General features: G+C 42.5%; 1 protein-coding gene across 1 annotated transcript in view; it reads left to right on the top strand.

The window, feature by feature from the left end:
* The window catches only part of TEC (tec protein tyrosine kinase), a 97,891-nt gene that overhangs the window by 51,000 nt on the left and 24,904 nt on the right, over nt 1-21,987 (top strand). The window contains exons 3-7 of the mRNA XM_081958907.1: nt 4,208-4,312; nt 6,313-6,394; nt 11,016-11,144; nt 12,529-12,569; nt 16,716-16,900. Of these exons, the coding sequence (XP_081815033.1) occupies nt 4,208-4,312; nt 6,313-6,394; nt 11,016-11,144; nt 12,529-12,569; nt 16,716-16,900 (542 nt within the window). The remainder of the gene's footprint in view (nt 1-4,207; nt 4,313-6,312; nt 6,395-11,015; nt 11,145-12,528; nt 12,570-16,715; nt 16,901-21,987) is intronic.

Below are 21,987 nucleotides of genomic sequence, written 5' to 3'. Positions count from 1 at the left end.
TGCGCACACTGGGAACAGGCTCTAGCTGTTCCTCTGCCTCACTGCTGTCTAGCTCCATAGGCACCTGATCACTGCCAGACGGCCTCAGCCCAATCTCTACCTCCGATGCAGAGCCCTCATCTGAGCCTGCCCCACCCTCCAGGAGTGGCCCATGCTCCTCCCCAACCTCCACACTGTCTGACTCTGCTGCCAGCTCTGCTGACCGCTGGCAGGACACGACAGCTTTTGTTAATTCTTTTTTTTTGTATTTTAAAAACAATTTCTTAAAGCCTGCAGAAATGTCTCAGTGGATTAATCTACAAAGAGCAATTTATATAATAATATGGAACCTGAGCATCACTAATCACAGAAGGTTGCTAATTTAAAAAAAAATCTTTACTGTCTCTGTATGTATGTATGAAAGAGATAAAAGACAGGTCATAATGACATACAGTAGGCATTCCCATAGTTTTTGCAAGTAGAATATTTCATAAGAGAGACATTGAATAGCCCCCAAATGGCTTGTAATTAAAAACTCGGATTGAAAGAATCTGAAACCAATATTAAAAATGGAAAGTTGTTTCTCTGGTATTCTTTAATAAGAAGTCTGAAAGTTTTGTTGTGTGCACAATAAAAAAAGTTTTGTTATCCCTTTAATTTCAGGAACTGCAGACTGTTTTTCATGCATATTTTTAACCTTATCTTGATGAACAACATCCTGGCATTCTTCCTGATGCTGGGCAGCAAAGCATGAACATGCAATACACAATTTTTGTGTTTCTGTAATACTTCTAGGGCTTTGCTTTCCCTCTTTCAACAGCTCATTTTATGGATTGGTTGCTAGTTAAAGAACTGAAAGCAGAATGTAAGATTCTTTAGGAATATGTCTATAGTGTCTATAAGAATCTAGAATAGAGTAGAATTATTTATTGGCCAAGTGTGATTGGACACAAGGAATGTAGAAAAAACAATACCAACCCAACTTCCCTTGAGGACCTGTATACTACCCGAGTCAAAAAGAGGGCTGGGAAAATATCTGCAGACCCCTTACCTCCTGGACATAAATTGTTTCAACTCCTACCCTCAAAAACGACACTACAGAGCACTGCACACCAAGACAACAAGACACAAGTTTTTCCCCAAATGCCATCACTCTGCTATTAGACCTCATTCATTCCTATCACCCATCTCCTCCCACTTATGAATGCATGACTGTAACTTTGTTGCTTGTAGCCTTACGATTTATATTGATAATGATTGTTTCCTGATTGCTTATTTGTACCCTATGATTATCATTAAGTGTTGTGCCTTATGATTCTTGACGAATGTATCTTGTCTTCCTATGTACACTGAGAGCATCTGCACCAAAGACAAATTCCTCGTGCGTCCAATCACATTTGGCCAATAAAGAATTCTGTGTGATTGACAAAGTGTGATTGGACAGACAAGGAATTTGTCTTAAGTGCATATGCTTTCAGTGTACATTAAAAAGCATAAAATACATTCATCAAGAATAAAAAGATACAACACTTAGTGATAGCCAAAGTTACTAATAAGCTATCAAATCATACCAGTAAACAAATAAAACAATATAAATTGAGAGATACAAGCAACATGGTTTTAGCCATAAGTGGGGAGAGATAGATACTATGAAGAGAATAATAATAATAGTAATATAGTCTTAGTAAATTATTTGACAGTGTTGCGGGGATTAGTTGTTTAGCAGAGTGATGGCATTTGGGGAAAAAGCTGTCCTTGTGTCAAGTTGTTCTATTGCGCAGTGCCCTATAGTGTCATTTTGTGGGTAGAAGTTGAAACAATTTATGTCCAGGATGTGAGGGGTCTGTAGATATTTTCACAGCCCTCTTTTTGACCTCTGCAGTATAAAGGTCCTCAATGGAAGGCAGATTGGTAGCAATTGTTTTTTCTGCAATTCTAATTATCTGTTGAAGTCTGTGTCTCTCTTGTTGGGTTGCAGAGTCAAACCAGACAATTATAGAGGTGCAGATGACAGACTCAATAATTCCTCTGTAGAACAGAATCAGCAGCTCCTTGGGCAGTTTGAGCTTCCTGAGTTGGCGCAGAAAGAACATTCTTTGTTGTGCTTTTTTGATGACGTTTTTGATGTCAGGTGTCCATTTTAAGTCTTGAGATATGATAGAACCTAGAAACCTGAAGGTCTCTACTGTTGATACTGTGTTGTCTAGTATTGTAAGAGGTGGTAGTATGGGAGGGTTTCTTCTAAAATCCACCACCATTTCTATGGTTTTGAGTGTATTTAGTTCAAGATTGTTCTGGTTGCACCACAAGGCTAGTTGTTCAACCTCCCATCTGTATGCAGATTCATCGTTGTCTTGAATGAGACCAATCACTGTTGTATTATCTGCAAACTTCAGTATGTCTTACTCTGAAGGGATCTAAATAGGCTTTTCAATGCTTTTTAAGAGTAAGCACCAGAAATAATATGGAAAAGTTGGAGATGGCATCAAATATTTCAGAGTAGCCAGATATAATTTAGGGTTGGAAATATAAAAAGTGGAGCAAAGAAATAATTTCATAATTGAAATTATGAACCGCTGAAGTCTGAACTGACCCTAAAGGAAAATTAGAGACATGGTGGATAGCTAAATGAAACTTTTGGCGCAGGAGGTGGCTGCTATGAACAAGGGAAAATTCCCATTGGAGATCACAAGGAAAGGAATGTAAATAAAATTCTCAGAATCTTATTGCTCTCACACAAATCTGTAGTAATCAGAATGTGACGTACCTTTACAGTGAGCAAAGTTTATTCTGCACCTTGAAACAAGGGACAAAAAGAGGCAATAAAGAGGATTTTTCACCTAGGATTAATTACTGTGCGTTTGGGAACATTGCAATAGATAACCCTTACACAATGACTAAGCTGAAAATTAACATGACTGTTTGATGTCAGGAGGCTTTTGGATACACTGGTAACTTGGTATTCAACTGCTTTCAAACTCATCAAATGGTACTCAACACATTTTGATGTGAAAATTTTTGTCTTGATACTCGTCGCTTGTTTGGTATTCAACGCACAAGCTAGAACCAATTCTTGAATACAGCTCATCTGACTGGAATTCACACTGTATAATGGACATTAGTACAGTTGAGCGGGTCCAGAAGTATTTCATGAGAAGAGTACTCCAGTCCTCTGCTCACAATAGAATCCCTTACACCACCAGGCTTGAAATTTTGGCCTTGGACAACTTGGAACTATGCTGCCTGCAGTACGATCTAAGCATAGTACACAAAATTGTCTGCTACAATGTCCTACCTGTCAATGACTACTTTAGCTTCAACCTCAATAATACTCAGGCAAACAATAGATACAAACTCAAGGTACACCACTCCAAACTCGATTGCAGAAAATACAACTTCAGCAACAGAGCGGTCAACGCCTGGAATGCTCTACCTGACTCCGTTGTTATATCCTCTAACCCTCCCAGCTTCAACCTTAAATTGTCTACTGTGGACCTCACCCCATTCCTAAGAGGTCCGTAAAAGGGGCGTGCATAAGCGCACCAGCGTGCTGTCCTACTGTCCCCATGTATTTGTACTCATTTCCTTCGTTCATGTCCATGTTTATACTTATACCTGTTATCTTGTAACATGTTTGACAAACTAAATAAAATAAAGTAAAATAAACTTGTAGGCGTCGGCTGCCTTGTGACTCACTATGGGAAAAATTTGTTTGGTACTCATCATTTTTTGTACTCATTGCACTTCCCATAAACAATTGATGAGGAATGCCGAGATACCACTCTACTTTTAATCACCATGATAATGATTTAGGCACAGAGAGGGTGATTGGAAGAAAACAGATAATATTTTTCTCCCGGGAAACTGAGCCACTTGAAAATTCTGTTGGATATAAAGACAAGTATGACCTCCTTCAAAAAAAAAAAAAGGATCATTCTTTGAAAAAAATGGTGGACATTTCTATACCTGAGTTGTGCCTCAGAAAAGGGGATTTTCATAAGTAGTAAAATTTAAATCTCTTAAGTCTCTGGGACTATTTTCAAGGGGAAAAAAACCCTGGGTTACTTCAGCTTTATTTGAACAATTGTGCCCTCCTCTGGCCTCCTCTGGCCTCCTCTGTGTGGGGTTGCAATTTGCAGGCAGTTTAGAAAACCTGGCAGTTTTCTAACTCTCCAAATTGTTTGAAATCCCTCATTTTTAAGACGATTCCATCTTTGTCCCATTGCAGAAAAAATACAGAAAAGGATCGGTTGACATTTCCAAAATCAAATGTGTTGAGACAGTGAAGAATGAGGATATTGTTATACCTTGTCAAAATAAATATCCATTTCAGGTAAGCTGTGAAATCTGTTTCGCTGCATTTCAACAAACATGGAAATATTTCTGTAACACACATTCTGGACCTGCCACCCATAACCTGATACACTCCAAGAGGTTTAGATTGTAACTAAATTTCCCACTGTTAGCAAAGTTAACTACTTTGAAGAGCAAACATGTATTTCCTTTCGGTGAGCACATAAATGATTTTATGTGGAAAATCTCTAAAGCAGACACTGATGGTATGACCTGTGGGCAGGTCTGATGACTTTCTTGTGCTTTTTCTGTCTCCTATTTCCAGGCAAGTTTTCCTCCCCACTTTCTTCCTTTTATTGCTATTAATCGGCATGAACTAAAACTGCATGAACAATTCCAGATGGCCACCCAAAAGTCTCTGAAATGTGTTAGGACTTTCCCCTTCTTCTTCTTCTTGTTAGTTGTGAAGTCATATTTGACTCATTGTGACCCTATGGACAACGTTCCTCCGGGTCTTCCTGTCCTCAACCATCCTCTGGAGTCCATTGAAGCTCACACCTACTGCTTCAGTGACTCCATCCAACCACCTCATTCTCTGCCGTCCCCTTCTTCTTTTGCCCTTCATCTTTCCCAGCATGAGGTTCTTCTCCAGTAAGTCCTTCCTTCTCATTAGATGGCCCAAGTATTTGAGTTTCCTCTTCAGGATCTGGCCTTCTAAAGAGCAGTCAGGGTTGATCTCCTCTAGGACTGACTGATTTGATCGCCTTGCAGTCCAAGGGACTCACAGGCATCTTCTCCAGCACCAGAGTTCAAAGGCCTCCATTCTTTGGTGCTCAGCCTTGCTTATGGTCCAACTTTCACAGCCATACATTGCAATTGGAAAAACCATAGTCTTGACTATGTGCACTTTTGTTAGCAGGGTGATGTCTCTGCTTTTTAGTATGCTGTCTAGATTTGCCATAGCTTTCCTCCCCAGGAGGTCCCCTCCCTGTTACGTCCATAGATAACATACTCTTGCTTTGACTCTACGTTGTGAGCTCTAAGAAGCAGTGTACATTTAGATTAAAGTAAAACATATTTAAGGTAAGTTCAACCATACAATCTTCATGAAAACAGAAATTGTTTTCATTGCCTTCTTTTGAGAAGTTTTTCTACTCTTCAGCCTAGCCTACAGCATTGGTATCCCATATAGTCTTCCTAACCAGACTGGAACTTGCATTACTTCCAAATCCAACCTAAGGTTATGATTTGAGGAGTCAAAGTGCATATGTACAAGTGGGAGTATGCAAATCTGACATTAAAAGTATAACAAGAAGAAGACACTTGTGTCTTCAAGTGAGTCTTGACTTCTGACAAGCAATAGACAAGACATGGCTATTTTCCTAGGGCTGAGATAGAATAACTGGCATTCACTCAGCTAGATTGATGCCCGTGGTTGATTTTTCCTAGATTCCAAATATTGAAAGCAAATATTGACTTTATTTAAAAGTGACATAAGGTAGCTTTCAAAAAACAACAAAAAGAATTATGTAAGGATAATAATTATTTTGTTATGTGAGCCATGTTGGTGCAGTGGTTGGGATGCAGTACTGCAGACTACTTCTGCTAACTGCTAGCTGCCTGCAGTTTGGCAATTCGATTCTCACCAGCTCAAGGTTGACTCAGCTTTCCCTCCTTCCGAGATTGGTAAAATGAGGACCCTGATTGTTGGAGGCAATATGCTGACTCTATAAACTGCTAAGAGAAGGCTGTAAAGCACTGTGAAGTGGCATGTAAGTCTAAGTGCTATTGCTACATATTTGTCCTTTTGTTGTAAAACTTTCCGCCCTGCAAACCCTTCAAGGAAGCTAATAACATTTTAAAAACAGCCATAAATAGCTTCATTTGTATAAGCCCTCATTCAGTACATTGCTTATATTATGTATTAATTTAGCAATTATTGAGGAATAATTAATTGTAATAATTGAGGAACAATTAGTTATAATATCTGCAGAGGCAAAATGTCTGTAGTAGTAATATTTGGTTTTTTCTTTCTTGCAGGTTGTCTACGATCATAGTACCCTTTATATTTTTGCCCCCACTGCCTATAGTAGGGATCAGTGGGTAAGAAATTTAAAAGAAGGTAATTGCAGTTCTTGAAAACATATATCTCTAAGTGAAGAGTGTGAAGGAAATTTAACAAACAATTTCCCCTACATTTGTCTATTTATTAGTTTAATGTTTTTTTTAAGTCAGGAAACAATTCCTTGCCATCTTTACTCTTCATTTTTCTCTGTTGTTTTCTTTTTTTCATTCTTAATGTTGTTATTTGTGACTACCTAAATGTTGTTTGTAGTCAGGCAGCATGTAAATAAAATAAACAGCATCTGCCTATTCCAGATCCTTGGGAAGGATTCGATAGGTGGACAAAAATGCCAAATCCAGTCTGAACATCTGGGTGACGGTGCGACGAATCTTATTATTATGGTTGATCACACAATCCATCAAATGTTTAGACTAGATTTGGCTCTTTCATCCATCTATTGAGTCCATTCCAACGACCTAAGAAAGCCAAATGTTATTGATTAATCAAATATTAAGGGTATTGTTGCTGGATATAAGCTTACTTTTATTATTTGCTTGTTGCTTTGGATGAAAAAAATATGTACTGGGAGGAAAAACAAGGAAAGAACTATCAGAAGGGAATCAATCTATATATCTATATCTATCTATCTATCTTATTTATTTATTTATTTATTATTCATATTTATAGACCGCCCCCTCTCCCGAAAGGGACTCGGGGCGGTGTACAGTCACTAAAATACGTTATAAAATACATACAAAACAGTTAAATAATTAAATACGTAGGTGGAGGAGGTTGCAAGACTGTACATAGAATAATAAATATTAAATATAGTATATAGTGTATTAAAAACTTTTTAAAACCCCAAACCCAATTAAAATGAATAAATCCCCGGGAGGTAGAACTAAGAAAGTGCCAGGCCAGCTGATTGAAATAGGTGAGTCTTTAACTTTTGCCGGAAGGAACGGAGGTCGGTGGTAGTTCGAATGTCAGGGGGGAGGTCATTCCAGAGGGTTGGGCCCATCACAGAGAAGGATCTACTCCTAGGTGTCGCCCGCTGGCATTGACTAGCAGACGGCACCAGGAGGAGCCCCTCTCTGTGTGAGCGGATAGGTCGCAGGGACGTGTGTGGTAGGATGCGATCCTGCAGGTAACTAGGTCCACTGCCATGGAGCGCTTTAAAGATGGTGATCAATACCTTGAAACGCACCCGAAAGGCCACAGGTAGCCAGTGCAGCTCGCGCAGGAGAGGTGTTACGTGGGAGTAACGTGTACTTCCCATAATAACCCGCGCGGCTGCGTTCTGAACTAGCTGCAGTCTCCGGACGCGTCCCAAGGGAAGCCCCATGTAGAGAGCATTGCAGTAGTCCAGGCGAGACGTCACCAGCGCATGAGTGACCGTGCGCAGGGCACTCCGGTCCAGTAGGGGGCGCAATTGGCGCACCAGGCGAACCTGGTGGAACGCCCCCCTTGCCACGGCTGCCACATGGTCCTCCATTGACAGCCGGGCATCAAGGAGGACGCCCAAATTGCGCGCCCGCTCCACAGGGGACAATTGTTCGCCCCCTATGGCCAGCGATGGAGTCAGCTGGCTGAACCGAGGCGCCGGTAACCACAGCCACTCGGTCTTGGAGGGGTTGAGTTTAAGTCTGTTGTCCCCCATCCAGACCCCGACGGCTTCCAAACACCGGGACATCACTTCGACAGCCTCGTTGGGGTGGTTTGGGGTTGAAATATACAGCTGAGTATCATCAGCGTAAAGATGGTACTCAACCCCAAAACCACGGATGATCTCACCCAGCGGCTTCACATATGCGTTGAACAGGAGAGGCGAGAGGACCGACCCCTGTGGCACCCCACAAGTGAGTGGCCTCAGGGACGATCTCTGCCCCCCTGTCAACACACATTGCTTCCGGTCGGAGAGGTAGGAGCCGAACCACCGCAAAACGGTGCCTCCGACTCCCATCCCCTCCAACCGGCGCAATAGGATACCATGGTCGATGGTATCAAAAGCCGGCGAGAGGTCTAATAGGACCAGGATAGAGGAGCAACCCCTATCTCTGGCCCTCCAGAGATCATCGACCAACGCGACCAAGGCTGTCTCAGTGCTGTGCCCGGGTCGGAAGCCGGACTGGCGTGGGTCTAGATAGTCGGATTCGTCTAGGTGTCGCGGGAGCTGCTGCGCCACCACATTCTCGACAACCTTCGCCAGAAAGGGGAGGTTGGAGACTGGACGATAGTTAGCTAGCTCCATTGGGTCGAGCGCAGGCCTCTTGAGCAAGGGTCTCACCACCGCCTCTTTCAAGGCGGTTGGTAAGTATCCCTCACTCAGTGAGGCGCTCACCAGGCCCAGGAGCCAGCCTCGTGTCACCTCCCAGGCTGCCAGTACCAGCCAGGAGGGGCACGGGTCCGTTAAACAAGTGGTGGGTCGCAGCCGTCCACGCAGCCTGTCCAAATCCTCGGGGGCAACAGAGTCAAACTCCTCCCAGAATGGTCCCTCAAGACTCGCTGTTGGCGGCTCGTCTGGTCCACTGACGGAGGTCCACCCGCTCCGGATCTGATCGATTTTGTCCTGAAGATATTCCCCAAACTCCTCTGCTCTACCCTGTAAGGGTGTCTCCCGCGCCCCCTGCGATAAGAAGGAGCGAGTCACCCTAAACAGGGCGGCAGGGCGGTTATCCGCGGACGCAATAAGAGCAGCACAATGTCTACGTTTGGCCGCTCTTATTGCCACAAGGTAAGTCCGCAAATAGGCTCTTACCTGTGTTCGGTCAGATTCGGAGCGCGAGGATCTCCACCTGCTCTCTAGACGTCTCCTGTGGCGCTTCATCACCCTGAGCTCCTCAGTGAACCAAGGAGCCCGGGTGGGTCGATGCCGCAGGAGAGGTCGCAACGGCGCAACCCGGTCCAAGGCCCCAGTCGTCGCCCTATTCCAGGCAGTCACTAGGTCCTCGGAACGGGAGCGGGACAAGGCTACAGGTATTGGCCCAAGCTCCGTCAGGAATCTATCAGATTCCATCAGGTGCCTGGGGCGGTACCAGTTTATAGAGTCTGGTTCCGCCTCCTCGCGGTGGGGGATAGCGCCAGGGAAGTCCAGCCGGAGGGATGAGTGGTCTGACCATGACAGGGGCGTGATAACTAAATCCCCTATTCCCAGATCACTCGTCCACTGTTCAGATACAAAAATGAGGTCCAGTGTGTGGCCCCCTTCGTGAGTGGGGCCCTGCACTAATTGGGTCAGGTCCATGGCCGTCATGGAAGCCATGAACTCCCGAGCCACCTCGGAAGCCGCTCCCGTTGACGGCAAGTTGAAGTCCCCCATGACCAGAAGTCTGGGAGTCTCAACTGCCGTCGCTGAGATTAGCTCGAGGAGCTCGGGCAGGGCTGCTGATGCATAGCGAGGAGCCAAGTATACAATCAGCAAGCCCCACTGCCTCCCTGGGCCCCAACTCACACCAAGGGACTCACACCCGGGTATCTGAGGAACAGTGAACTCCCTCGGCTCTAAACATTCCCGCATAACCACCGCCACCCCACCACCCTTACCCAGGGCCCGAGGCTGATGGAATGCTCGAAAACCCGGTGGGCACATTTCCACGAGGGGTAAACCACCTTCGTGGCCCAACCAGGTCTCCGTTATCCCTGCAAGGTCTAGCTCCCCCTCTGAGATCAACTCATTAATGAGGGGGGCCTTGTTGATGACAGACCTTGCGTTGCAAAGCATCAGCCGCAGGCCCTGGCTCTGTAGCACCTGTCCACCTAGGCTGCAGGGGTTGGTACAAGCGACCGGGCGTAACCAGCAGCCACGGTCTCCCAACCGACCTTGGGATCTATCTATCTATCTATCTATCTATCATCTATCTATCTATTTATCTATCTATCTATCTATTTTCTCATCTCTCTCTTTCTCTCTCTCTCATCTCTCTATCTCTCTATTGGTCTGTCTGTCTATCATCTATCTATCTATCTATCTATCTATCATCTATCATCTATCATCTATCTATCTACCTACCTACCTACCTACCTACCTACCTACCTACCTACCTATCTGCCCCAGATTCGTAGGTGGGAAATGTGGTATTTATCTAGTCATACAAACAATGAATGCTAGCCGGAGTACAGATTGTTAGCGTTTCCCTGAAAAAAATCTGTAATGCTATCAGCTGGAGAATACATTTACCTTATAACTATGATCTTTCCTACTTAAAAAAAAACATTTTAAACCTCCCCCATGTGATGGGCATATAATTATTGCAGAAGATATTTCTTTTCAAAGAGCTCAGCACGAGCCTAAGCCCCACTTATATTTCATAATTAAGTAGAAATAAAAAAAACTTCTTGGCTGCCTGAACTCTCTCTTAAAATATAAACAGAAGTCTCAGCCATTCTGATGAATTTTTCTATGATATGTCTAAGGAGATCCTCAATCAGCCAGGTCATGGTGTTTTTTCCAAAAGAAAACTGGACTTTCTCAGTTTGACACTTTAAATTTCTTGGCTCTTAATGTGAATATGTAAATAATCTCAATTTATTCCTGTTGTTATTGAGGATATTTGGATTGTTGCAAGTTGAGCTACCATGTAAGCTTCTTTGGGTTCAAATATTTACTAGTACAGTACTACTAAATGGGACATCATAATTTAAAATGTGACAGTTTCTAACTTTTGCTTTCTGTTTTTAGAAATAAAGAGTAATAAAAATATAATGGTTAAGTATCATCCTAAATTCTGGACAGATGGAATTTATCAATGTTGCCGGCAGACTGAAAAACTGGCACCAGGTTGTGAAAAGTACAATCTCTTTGAAAATGGTAAGTGCCTTGCTACCTTAGCAAGGTCTGTCTGTGTCTTCATAAATGCACCTTTTTAAAACCTTTGCTAAAGAGTATGGGTGCTGTTACCTGATCCATCAAATAGTTTAATTGGTGTACTGCACACTGCTGCGGGCACATTAACTTCATGTTAATTATTGACCTGCAATTTATGAGAAAATTATGGTAGGTATTTAGCTAATTGGAAAACGACACATTATCTTCTCCTTCAGAAAAAAAAAATCCTGAACATTCTTGATCAACATTGAACACTTAGAATTCTTTTAAAAATAAGATCCGATGAATGAATGAATGAATGAATGAATGAATGAATGAATGAATGAATGAATGAATGCATTTATTATTTATTTATTTATTATTTGAATTTGTCAAATATTGAATTCAGGATATGCAATAGCTGCTGGTTCTTTTTTATGTATTTTCTTGTATAGTTTTTTTCCCTTTTGTTTTATTTAATGGTAAATTGTCCATTTTTATTTTAATTTATGGTATTTAATATTTGTTTAAAATTGATTGATTCCTTCCTTCCTTCCTTCCTTCCTTCTTTCCTTCCTTCCCTCCCTCCTTCTCTCTCTCCCTCCCTCTTTTCCTCCCTCTCTTGTATGTATGTGTGTGTGTGTGTGTGTGTATATGTTGTATTTGTACTGATAAATAAATAAAGGGAGACTAGGATAGATCTATTTCGAGCTAATTAGCTCTCATCAGCTAGCCATACCCTTACTGGGATTAGAAGATATAAGATAAGATATATACAGCCCGGGTTCTAATCCCAGTAAGGGTATGGCTAGCTGATGAGAGCTAATTAGCTCGAAATAGATCTATCGTAGTCTCCCTTTATTTATTTATCAGTACAATTACTACACACAGACACACAGACACACACACAGACACACACACACACACACACACACACACACACACACACACACACACACACACACACACATATATATATATATATATATATATATATATATATATATATATATATATATATTCATTTCTTCTTTCTTTATCTTTATGGATATATTTACACCAGTATCACAGCAGATTGATGATTGAATTTTAATATTGATAATAAAGTATAACACCAGAATAAGCAAGCACTTCATATGGCATCACGTTACTCAGGAATTCATTCAATTTCATTATTTTCTGTCCTGAAGTACTTCCCAGAATATTAGTTTTAGGATAATAATAAACCATATAATATAGCCATTATTTTAAAATTAACAGAAACAGAGAGGTTACTAGCAAAAATTGAAAACAGCTGTTCAATAAAAGGCATTTTAAAATATTAAATAACCTTTCTATGGATATGTGTCAACTTATACAGTTTTATTTTCTCTTGCTTTTTTTAAAGGAATTAAAGCTCTACCTTCAACAATGACAGATAAACATAAGGTAAGAATAAAGTTCAGCACAATAAACAAAAATAAGGGGGGAAATTGCATTTAATTTGGGATTTAGTTTGGGAATTCTGATAAAGTTATACACTAAATAATGGCTAAATTAAATTGATAGCTGTTTAAAAATTAAAGTTTAATTTATTCTTCTGCAAAATGGAACTTTTAACTATTATTGTAACTACAATTTTTCCCACCAATTTCATACGTGTCTAAATCATTATCTTCAAAATGTGTAGCTACTTAAGTCATACATAATTCAAAAGATTGCATTGTATGCATTCTGAATGGACTAGTAGGTCTTCTCTAATGACAGTGCATGATGGGAAGGAGGCTGAGTACTTTTTTAACCACTTGTTTCCATGTTGGGGGATAGGCTGCCTATGGACCTCAGATATGTCCCCTGCATATTTTATTTTAATTTAATTTTATTTATTTTGTTTTATTTTTACCCATCCCACCAAAAATCACTCTGGGTGGAAGAACAAAAAGAACAAAACTAAAACAGTGGATAAATACATAAAATCACTTATCATAATTATTACAAAAACATTTTAAAACTGTAAAAAAAAAATAGGGACATTACAGACAAAAGATCACAGACAACAGGATGCTAATCATAATGGGACCACCTCAAAAGTTTACCATTCATCTTCCGTAAACTGCTAAAAATTTAATTTCTCTCAAAGATGATTGAGATATTACTTGATTGAGATGATAACGATTGATAAATTAACGTTTGTATTGTTATTTCTGGTTTTGATTGACGGTTTTTAGGTAATTGCTGTGGATTTTTTATTGCATATTGTTATATACTGCAGAAAGTTTGGATGGATAGATAGGCAGATAAATAGCTATGGAAGAGAGGCTCATATTTTAACTTTTCTCTTTATAAACTTGGGGATTTTAAGGAAGAGCTATTTGTTTGAACCAATTTATGTGTGCAAAAGAACAAAAATGGCACTAAAAGATTTGTTTCCATTGTTCTGTTCATTGACATCTACTCACCATTTTTCAAAAACCCGAATTAAACGCATAGTCTTCTAAAGAGTATGCTGTGGCATTTCTTTGCAACATCAAACTACTTAATTTGGAGTCACCTCAGCCAGTGGTGGGTTTCAATTTATTTTACTACCAGTTCACTTGTGCGTGCGCACCCGTCACTTCTGCGCATGCACAGAAGCGTCCGGATGGAGCCTCCTGCCACTGCCACTACCAGTTTGCCTGATCCGGGGCAAACCGATAGAAATCCACCTCTGACCTCAGGAAGGAAAATATTAAAGGTTTTCCCTCCCTACTTATTAGTGTCTCCCTGTAGTTTTTGCTCCCTAATTAATCTTTAGCAGTTCTCCACTATTCTCCTGCAGGCTGCCTGACTGGAAATTAAGCTTCACAGAGAATAAATTTGCATATGTGTGTGTAGATTCCTACATCCCACCTTCTTGCTTGCTTTTTCTCATTCATTCATGTTAGCGCCAGAAAAACAAGTTTAGGAACTAGCAGTAACATGTAGTTACACCCTAATAATTGAATACCCTAAGCTGGACAAGCCTCTAACTATGATACCTGTACTAGTCACCATTACTCACAGGCATACGGGTATATGTCAGCAAGTTTCACTCAGGGATAGACTACTAAATGGAAGATTAATAATCCGTTCCTTCAGTCCATAAAATGCAATATCGGTGTAGTCTCATTGATTCTAATGAGGATATCAACGCGCCCTCCCCATTTCCCTCCAAAACGAATGAAATTTGTAGTTATTGTACTCCGTTCTTACAGGATAAAGATTACCAAATTTCTCTCAAAGAAATTTGGAGTGGGGTTGGGTTGTGCCATGTCATTTTTAAATAGCTGATACAAATAGCATGCATGTATATGTATATAATAAATATATAACAGATCTGAATAAAATTTTCAAGCCTGCCTTTCTGAGAATATGAACTACTAAATTCCAGGCAATATATCTATATCTATTCTCTCTCTCTCTCTCTCTCTCTCTCTCTCTCTCTCTCTCTCTCTCTCTCTCTCTCTCTCTCTCTCTGTCTATCTATCTATCTATCTATCTATCTATCTATCTATCTATCTATCTATCTATATACTATATATCTCTATCATCTCTGTCTATCTATATATCTCTATCATCTGTCTCTATCTCTATCTCTATCTCTATCAACTCTATCTCTCTATCTCTATCATCCCTATCTCTATCTCTATCTATTATATCTCTTTCTCTATCTCTATCTCTGTCTCTATCTCTCTCTGTCTCTATCTCTATCTCTGTCTCTGTCTCTATATCTCTGTATCTGTCTCTATCTCTGTCTCTATCTATCTATCTATCTATCTATCTATCGATAAAAACACACATACATACATACATACATACATATGCACACACATATATATATACGTGCGCGCACACACACACACACACACACATATATGCATAGAACATACATACACACACACATACACATACATACATACATACATACTAGAGAAGAGTAGATTCATTTTGGGGCATATCTGCATCATGGAAGAATTAATATATAAATAACCTTAATATGTTGAAGACATATTAATAATTAAAGCTAGTTTGTGTTTCTTTTTGTTTCCTTTTTTCTTGTTATTGTTTTATATCACACATTCCATTTCTATGTTGAACAGTGTGTTCTCTAGGTGTCCAAGGTGTTTACATACAAACATCACCATAGTCATTATAATTATATATTGTTCTGACCCAGGCTTCCCCAAAAAGCACGAGGCAGAGTCCTGGTCCTGACAAAACCCCTTTTATTATTAAATGCATGTGAATTCCTTTCATTCACATTCAGCAAGGCCTTTCAAAGTAGTAATTATGACTACAGACCTTAACTATCTTGGAAAGCTGCCATGTAAATATTTTCCAAATGAAGTGCTGTGCAAGGAAAGGCTGGGCACAGAGTCTCTGAGATTCACGGACAGATCTTCACACTTCTGAAACGAATCTAACGACCGAACAAATGAATTGTTTCCTGCAAAAGCCCCCTCCCCTTTTGCTCCTCTTTTATTTCCTATGGGAGGAGCAAATCATCTTCCACCGGTGAGTTTACTTCCAAGTTGACCCTGATTTCTGAGTTGTTCTTATCTTCTGGCAGCTCTGAGCATGTGCACAACGGGTAACAGGCTCCAACTGTTCTTCTGCCTCACTGCTGTCTAGCTCCATAGGCACCTGATCATTGCTAGATGGCCTTGGCCCCATCTCTGCCTCAGATGTAGAGCCCTCGTTCGAGCCTTTCCCAGCCTCCAGGATTGGCCCATGCTCCTCCCCAACCTCCTCACTGTCCGTCTCTGCTGCCAGCTCCACTGGCAGACTACAACACATATATAAACAAATATGCAATAATAGCAATCATTATTACAATGCATACTATCTTCCATTATAGTATCAATTATATAACCATCAGAATATTTACTCATCGATTTTTCTTTCTCATGTAATCCATATTTCACATTAATCCACTCCTCTAATCTCAATATCTTCATTTAACCATTTGTAGAATAGTTCCCATGTTATAAAATAAACATTCTTTTCCGTTGATTTTTAGTGTTAACCTATACATTTCTACACATTCCAGATTTTTTTTTTTGGATTATAATATCATCTTTAGGGGTTTCTAGGTTTTTCCAGCATTGTGTGCATATATAATCCTGGCTGCTGTTAGGATATGTAAAACCAAATATGTGTTACCTTTATGATAGTTTCCTGGAAGCATGTAAGACATCTGTGTCTTTTTCAGAATCCTGTATTTGTTTTTAAAATGAAGGGTTCTGGATCCAGAATTAATTTGCAGCTGTAATTTCTATACTGCATTACCTTTTAGCTGTTTCCTTCATCAAAAAAACAAGCGCATTTTTAATTTCTGTGTCAAGTTTGTTAAAGTTTGCTCATCATTAGTTCCACGAAAACACAAATAGGATAATTTAGATGCATAAGTTTCTTGCATACATTTTAATTGCCCTCCTAGAGTGTAATTTGGTGTAAAGTATTTTATTCTGCTTCATTGAGAATAACCAGTTGGAAAATAGAGACATCCCAAATAATTATCTTGCTAATTAGAATTATTAGAATATTTCAATCAATAACAGATCATAACTTTTTAAGTTTCAGAGAAGACCCCCACCTCCTGTTCCTCCAGAAGAGGAAGAATCGGAGGAAGAAGAAGTGGTAATAGCCATGTATGACTTTGAGCCCACGGAGCTTCATGATTTGAGATTAGAAAGAGGTCAAGAATATATTGTAATTGAAAAAAATGACATCCATTGGTGGAAAGCAAAAGATAAATATGGGTAAGGAATGCAATTATCTAGTTTAATGTAATTTAAGTACAGCAGAAATATAATACATATTATATACCAGTGATGGCTAACCTTTTTGCCGAAAGCCCATGTGTGCTGTGATAATGAGCGTGTGTGCCCACACCCGTAATGCAATGCTTGGGCAATCCCTCCTGTGTGCCCCGCCCCCCTGTGCATACAAATGCAATCCCCCCTGCTCTCCCAACCCCCACACATGTGTGCACAACCCCTCCCCCATGGCCCATTTTTGTCCTAGCAGGCCTCCCTGAGGCCCCCTGGGACCAAAAATGGGCCACGGAGACCACCACACTCTGCCCTTCCCCCACACATGTGCGAATGACCCCTCCCCGCACATATGCACACATCTCCCTCTTGCGTAGCAGAGACCCAACAATCAGCTGGACAGTGGGAGGCACGTACACATGTGTGATGGTGCTGAGCTGGGGTGACAGCTCGTGTGCCCACAAAGAGGGGGTCCACGTGCCACCTGTGGCACGCATGCCATAGGTTTACCATCGCAGTTATATACAATATGCATAAATGGAACTATGAGGAAACTCAAGCTTCCGAGTCTTCTTTCATTGTGGGTATTACTTGGAACCCTGTCATTAACCTGAATCCTCTTTAACAATTCTACCAGCTCCCCCAAACTTTCGTTGCTGTCCGAGGTCCTGATGCCCAAGCGTCGACCCAATCTCGGGTGGTGCAAAAACTCAGGGAAGACTGACAGCTGAAGTCTTATGTGTTTTTAATTTGGGGGGGGTGCGGGGGGGGAGAGAGAGGGGGAGAGAGAGAGAGAGAGTAGTCAAAGTTCACAGATGTTTAAAAATGGCAATTGTATCTCAGGCAAATCTCATTATTTGAGAGCCAGACCGATCTTGATTTTTCTCACTGCCTGAATTTTAAAATGGTTGAACAAAAAGCATCATGCGCTTTGATACCTTCAGTTAATAATTGGAAGAAATCTGTTAATACATTTTTTTTGTCTATTTTAGACTGGGTAATGGATAGGCACACACAGGCTTAACAGTAACAACAGCTCTTTATTAAGTACAACAAGTGAGAACAATCCAGCGAAGGTTGACAGCAGCCCTTTTATAGGGAACTGTCAGACCCTTCGTACAATAGGATTAAACCTCTGTTCCCACCGGAACAGAGGACCTTGGTGGAAACCACTGTAGTTAGAACAAGTATCTAACACCCCTCCCCTCTTGGATGGAACAATCCTACTTGTTACGTAGTCACGCGGACCTTTGGGTAATTCTGCCTGACCTGCGCCGTTCAATAGGAGGGGTTTCCTTGGATAGGTCGGATGAACCTGTTTGCTCCACAGCTCCATTTGGTGGAAGCTCCTGGAACCTTTCACAGGCCACGGCTGGAGCTTCTAGAGCCGGTTCGCTCGGAGCTTGCTGCAGGCCTGCAACATAACCAGATAAGTTTCCTGTACCCTCGGGCTTGAGCTGGCTGTGGAAGGAGTGTGTGTTTGCTCTATTTGGGTAGGGCTTGGGCTAACTCATGCAGAAGTTACCTCTGGTTGTTTAAGAGTGGAGTTGGAGAGGCGACCACGGAGTTGGTCAATATGCCTTCTCCAATTCCTACATCCTCGAGCTCTAGGAGGTAAGAGCGAGGGCTGGTGATGCCTATCACTGTGGCAGGAATCCACAGTTCCCCAGCGTAGTTGTGGGCATAAACTGAATCCCCTACCTAAAGTTCCGAATTTTGCTTGTGGAGTCGGGGGGCGATGCGGCAGAATACTTTGGGTGTAGCCGGTCTAAGTGGGACCTTAGCCGCCGACCCATGAGAAGCTTGGAGGGGCTTCTCTCTGTAGTGGCACTTGGCATGATGTGTTGAATTGGCAAATAGTGGTCAACCCGTGTTTGCCAATCTCCCGGGCCCATCCTAGAGAGGGCCTCTTTTGCAGATCTCACCATTCTCTCTGCCTGACCATTGGAGGCCAGATGGAATGGAGCGACCAGAGCATGCCTGATTCCCTGAGCTGCTAGGAAGGTCTCAAATTGCATGGCCATGAATTGGGGCCCATTGTCAGAGACCAAAACGTCGGGCAGGCCGTGCATGGAGAAAAGTCTCTGTAGCATCTTGATGACCTCCTCTGCCATAGTGGAGGTCATCAGGACTATCTCTAACCATTTCGAGTAGGCGTCCACAACTATGGGAAATGTCTGGCCGTGAACTGGGCCAGCAAAGTCAATGTGCACCCTAGACCATGGTGCTTGAGGTCACTCCCACTCCTTAGCGGGTGCCTCTGGGGGAGCTGGTCTGGACTCCTGGCACAGTGTGCAGGTAGCCACCTATTCTTCGATCTTCCTGTCCATGTTAGGCCACCATATGTAACTCCTAGCTAAAGACTTCATCCTGACAATTCCAGGATGCCCTACATGTAAAGCCTCTAATACTGCAATGCGCAGTTTGGGTGGAACAACGACCCGGTCTCCCGACAGTAAACAGCCTTTAACAACAGACAGGTCATTTCTCTTATGATAATACATTTTGAAATCAGACCCAACAGGCCCCTTGGGCCACCCCCTCCACACCCAGTTCAAAACCTGTTTGATCATGAGTCTCTGGCAGAGTGGCGGGCAACGTCACTAAGCGAGACGGAACCAGTCTCTAAACAGTCAATGCAAAAAACTGGCGCCTCGGGGGTAGGGTCTGCGAGTAGTTCGTCGGTGCTCTTGTTGACGCCGGTCACTTCCAGCCCCAGGGCTTTGAACCAGTCAAGCTCCAGGAGGCTCCACAGGTATCTGCTGACCACTGTCTCTGGGAGCTGGCTGCTGAAGTTGTTGAACTTCACCCGGAAGGTGCCTTGGCCCATGATGGGGACTCGGTTCCCCTGGTAATCACAATGTTGTTTCTTCAGGCTAGGGATAGCCTGCTTCAGGGTAGACCATGGCATGATGATCAGTGATGACCCGGTGTCGATCTCCATCTTGCATGATGAGGACTGTGACCTTCAGCTTCTTTGACCGCCTTGTGCGGGCTTTTGCCAATTGAGATATGATGGGTGACTCTGTTGTTGCCCTCTGAGCGCCGTGGTGGTAGCCGTCATGCCTCTTGGTCGGGTTTCTGCTGGCGGTTAGGTCCACTTTGTGGCTTCCAGGTCATTGGGGGAAGCTTGCTTTGGCAAACCTTGCTGATGTGCCCCTTTCACTCGCAGCGCTGGCAGATAGCATCGCGGAGATGGCAAAACGATCTGGCATGGTTTCCTCCACAGCTAGCACAAGGTGGGAGACGCGGTTTTAATTTGCGCTTCGGCTGGGCGTGGCTACTGCGCATGCGGCAGCTGTCATCTTCTTCACCTTCTGAGCTCTCGGCCTCTGCAGCCTTGCAATGTGAGCACGCACTCTTCCATGCGTCCTGTGAAGCACCCTGGCGCTGCAGGGTTTCTGCAGACTTAGCGGCCGATTCTGATGCCCTGGCTTCATCCAAGGCAATTTGCAGAGTGAGGTCAGCCGTGGCAAGTAACCTCCTCTGTAGATTAATGTCCCACACGCTGCAAATTATGCGGTCCAGAATCAACTCGTCCAGGTCTCGGAATTGCGAAGCGCCGCAACGTACTCCTTTATTGACTCGCCCTCTTTCTGGTTCCTGATGTTAAACTCATGCTGGCGAATGTGCTTGGACAGCTTGGGGGCATAATGGATCCTCAGCGTTTGCTGGAGCACGGACCAGGCGACTGATTGCAGCAGTGTCGGCTCAGAGAGGACTTTTGCCGTCTCAAACACTTCCCAGCCACAGTATCTGAGGAACATGTTCTTCTTGGGGCCTTCAGAAAGGCCCATGAGGTAGTTTGCCTCAAAGAAGTAGTCAAATCGTAATATGTACGAGTCCCAGTGCTTGGTGACTGGGTCATATGGTGTCGGTGGGGCGTGCATGGCCATTTTGTGTTCAGAGAGGGTTTTGAGTTTGCCGCTCAAAAATAGCTACTTGAAGCCGCGCTAAGCTCTGGGCTGGATGTACTTGCTGGATTGCTACGCTGTTTTGGTTCGCCTAGTTGCCTTCCAATCCCATCCTCGTCGCCAGTGTTAGATTGGGTAATGGACAGGCACACACAGGCTTAACGGTAACAACAGCTCTTTATTAAGTACAACAAGTGAGAACAATCCAGCGAAGGTTGAGTCTGACAGCAGCCCTTTTATAGGGAGCTGTCAAACCCTTCGACCAATAGGATTAAACCTCTGTTCCCGCTGGAACAGAGGACCTTGGTGGAAACCACTGGAGTTAGAACAAGTATCTAACAGTCTATGTGGCTTTTAGTGTCCTAGATGATTTATATGTGGAATTGAAACATTTCTTACCTTATTAAAATAAATTTTATAATGCATTTTTAGTACACTGGTAGTCCTTGACTTACAACCACAATTGAGCCCAGAATTTCTGTTAGTAATTCATTTGTTAAGTGAGTTTTGCCTCATTTTATGACCTTTCGCACTACCGTTGTTAAGTGGATCACTGCAGTTAAGTTAGTAATATGGTGGGTAAGTGAATCTGGCTTCTCCATTGATGTTGTTTGTCAGAGGGTCACAAAAGGGGATCATGTGACCCCAGGACACTGCAACCATCATAAATATGAGTCAGTTGCCAAGCATCTGAATTTTGATCACGTAACCATGGGGATGCCGCAATGGTCATAGGTATGAAAAACCATCATAAGTCAGTTTTTTCAGTGCCTTTGTAAATCTGAACAGTCACTAAAAGAATTGTTATAAGTCAAGGACTACCTGTATTGTTAAGGGACACGGTGGCTCAGTGGCTAAGATGCTGAGCTTGTCAATCAGAAAGGTCGGCAGTTCGGCGGTTTGAATCCCTAGCGCCTCCTAATGGAGTGAGCTCCCGTTACTTGTCCCAGCTTCTGCCAACTTAGCAGTTCGAAAGCACGTAAAAATGCAAGTAAAAAAATAGGAACCACCTTTGATGGGAAGGTAACAACGTTCCATGCGCCTTCGGCATTTAGTCATGTTGGCCACATGATCACGGAGAGGTCTTCAGACAGCACTGGCTCTTCGGCTTTGAAACAGAGATGAGCACCGCCCCCTAGAATCGGGAAAGACTAGCACATA

This window comes from Natrix helvetica (assembly GCF_964273705.1).
Source record: "Natrix helvetica genome assembly, chromosome: 7".
Lineage (NCBI taxonomy): Eukaryota > Metazoa > Chordata > Lepidosauria > Squamata > Natricidae > Natrix > Natrix helvetica.
This window is presented reverse-complemented; position numbering and strand designations above follow the sequence as displayed.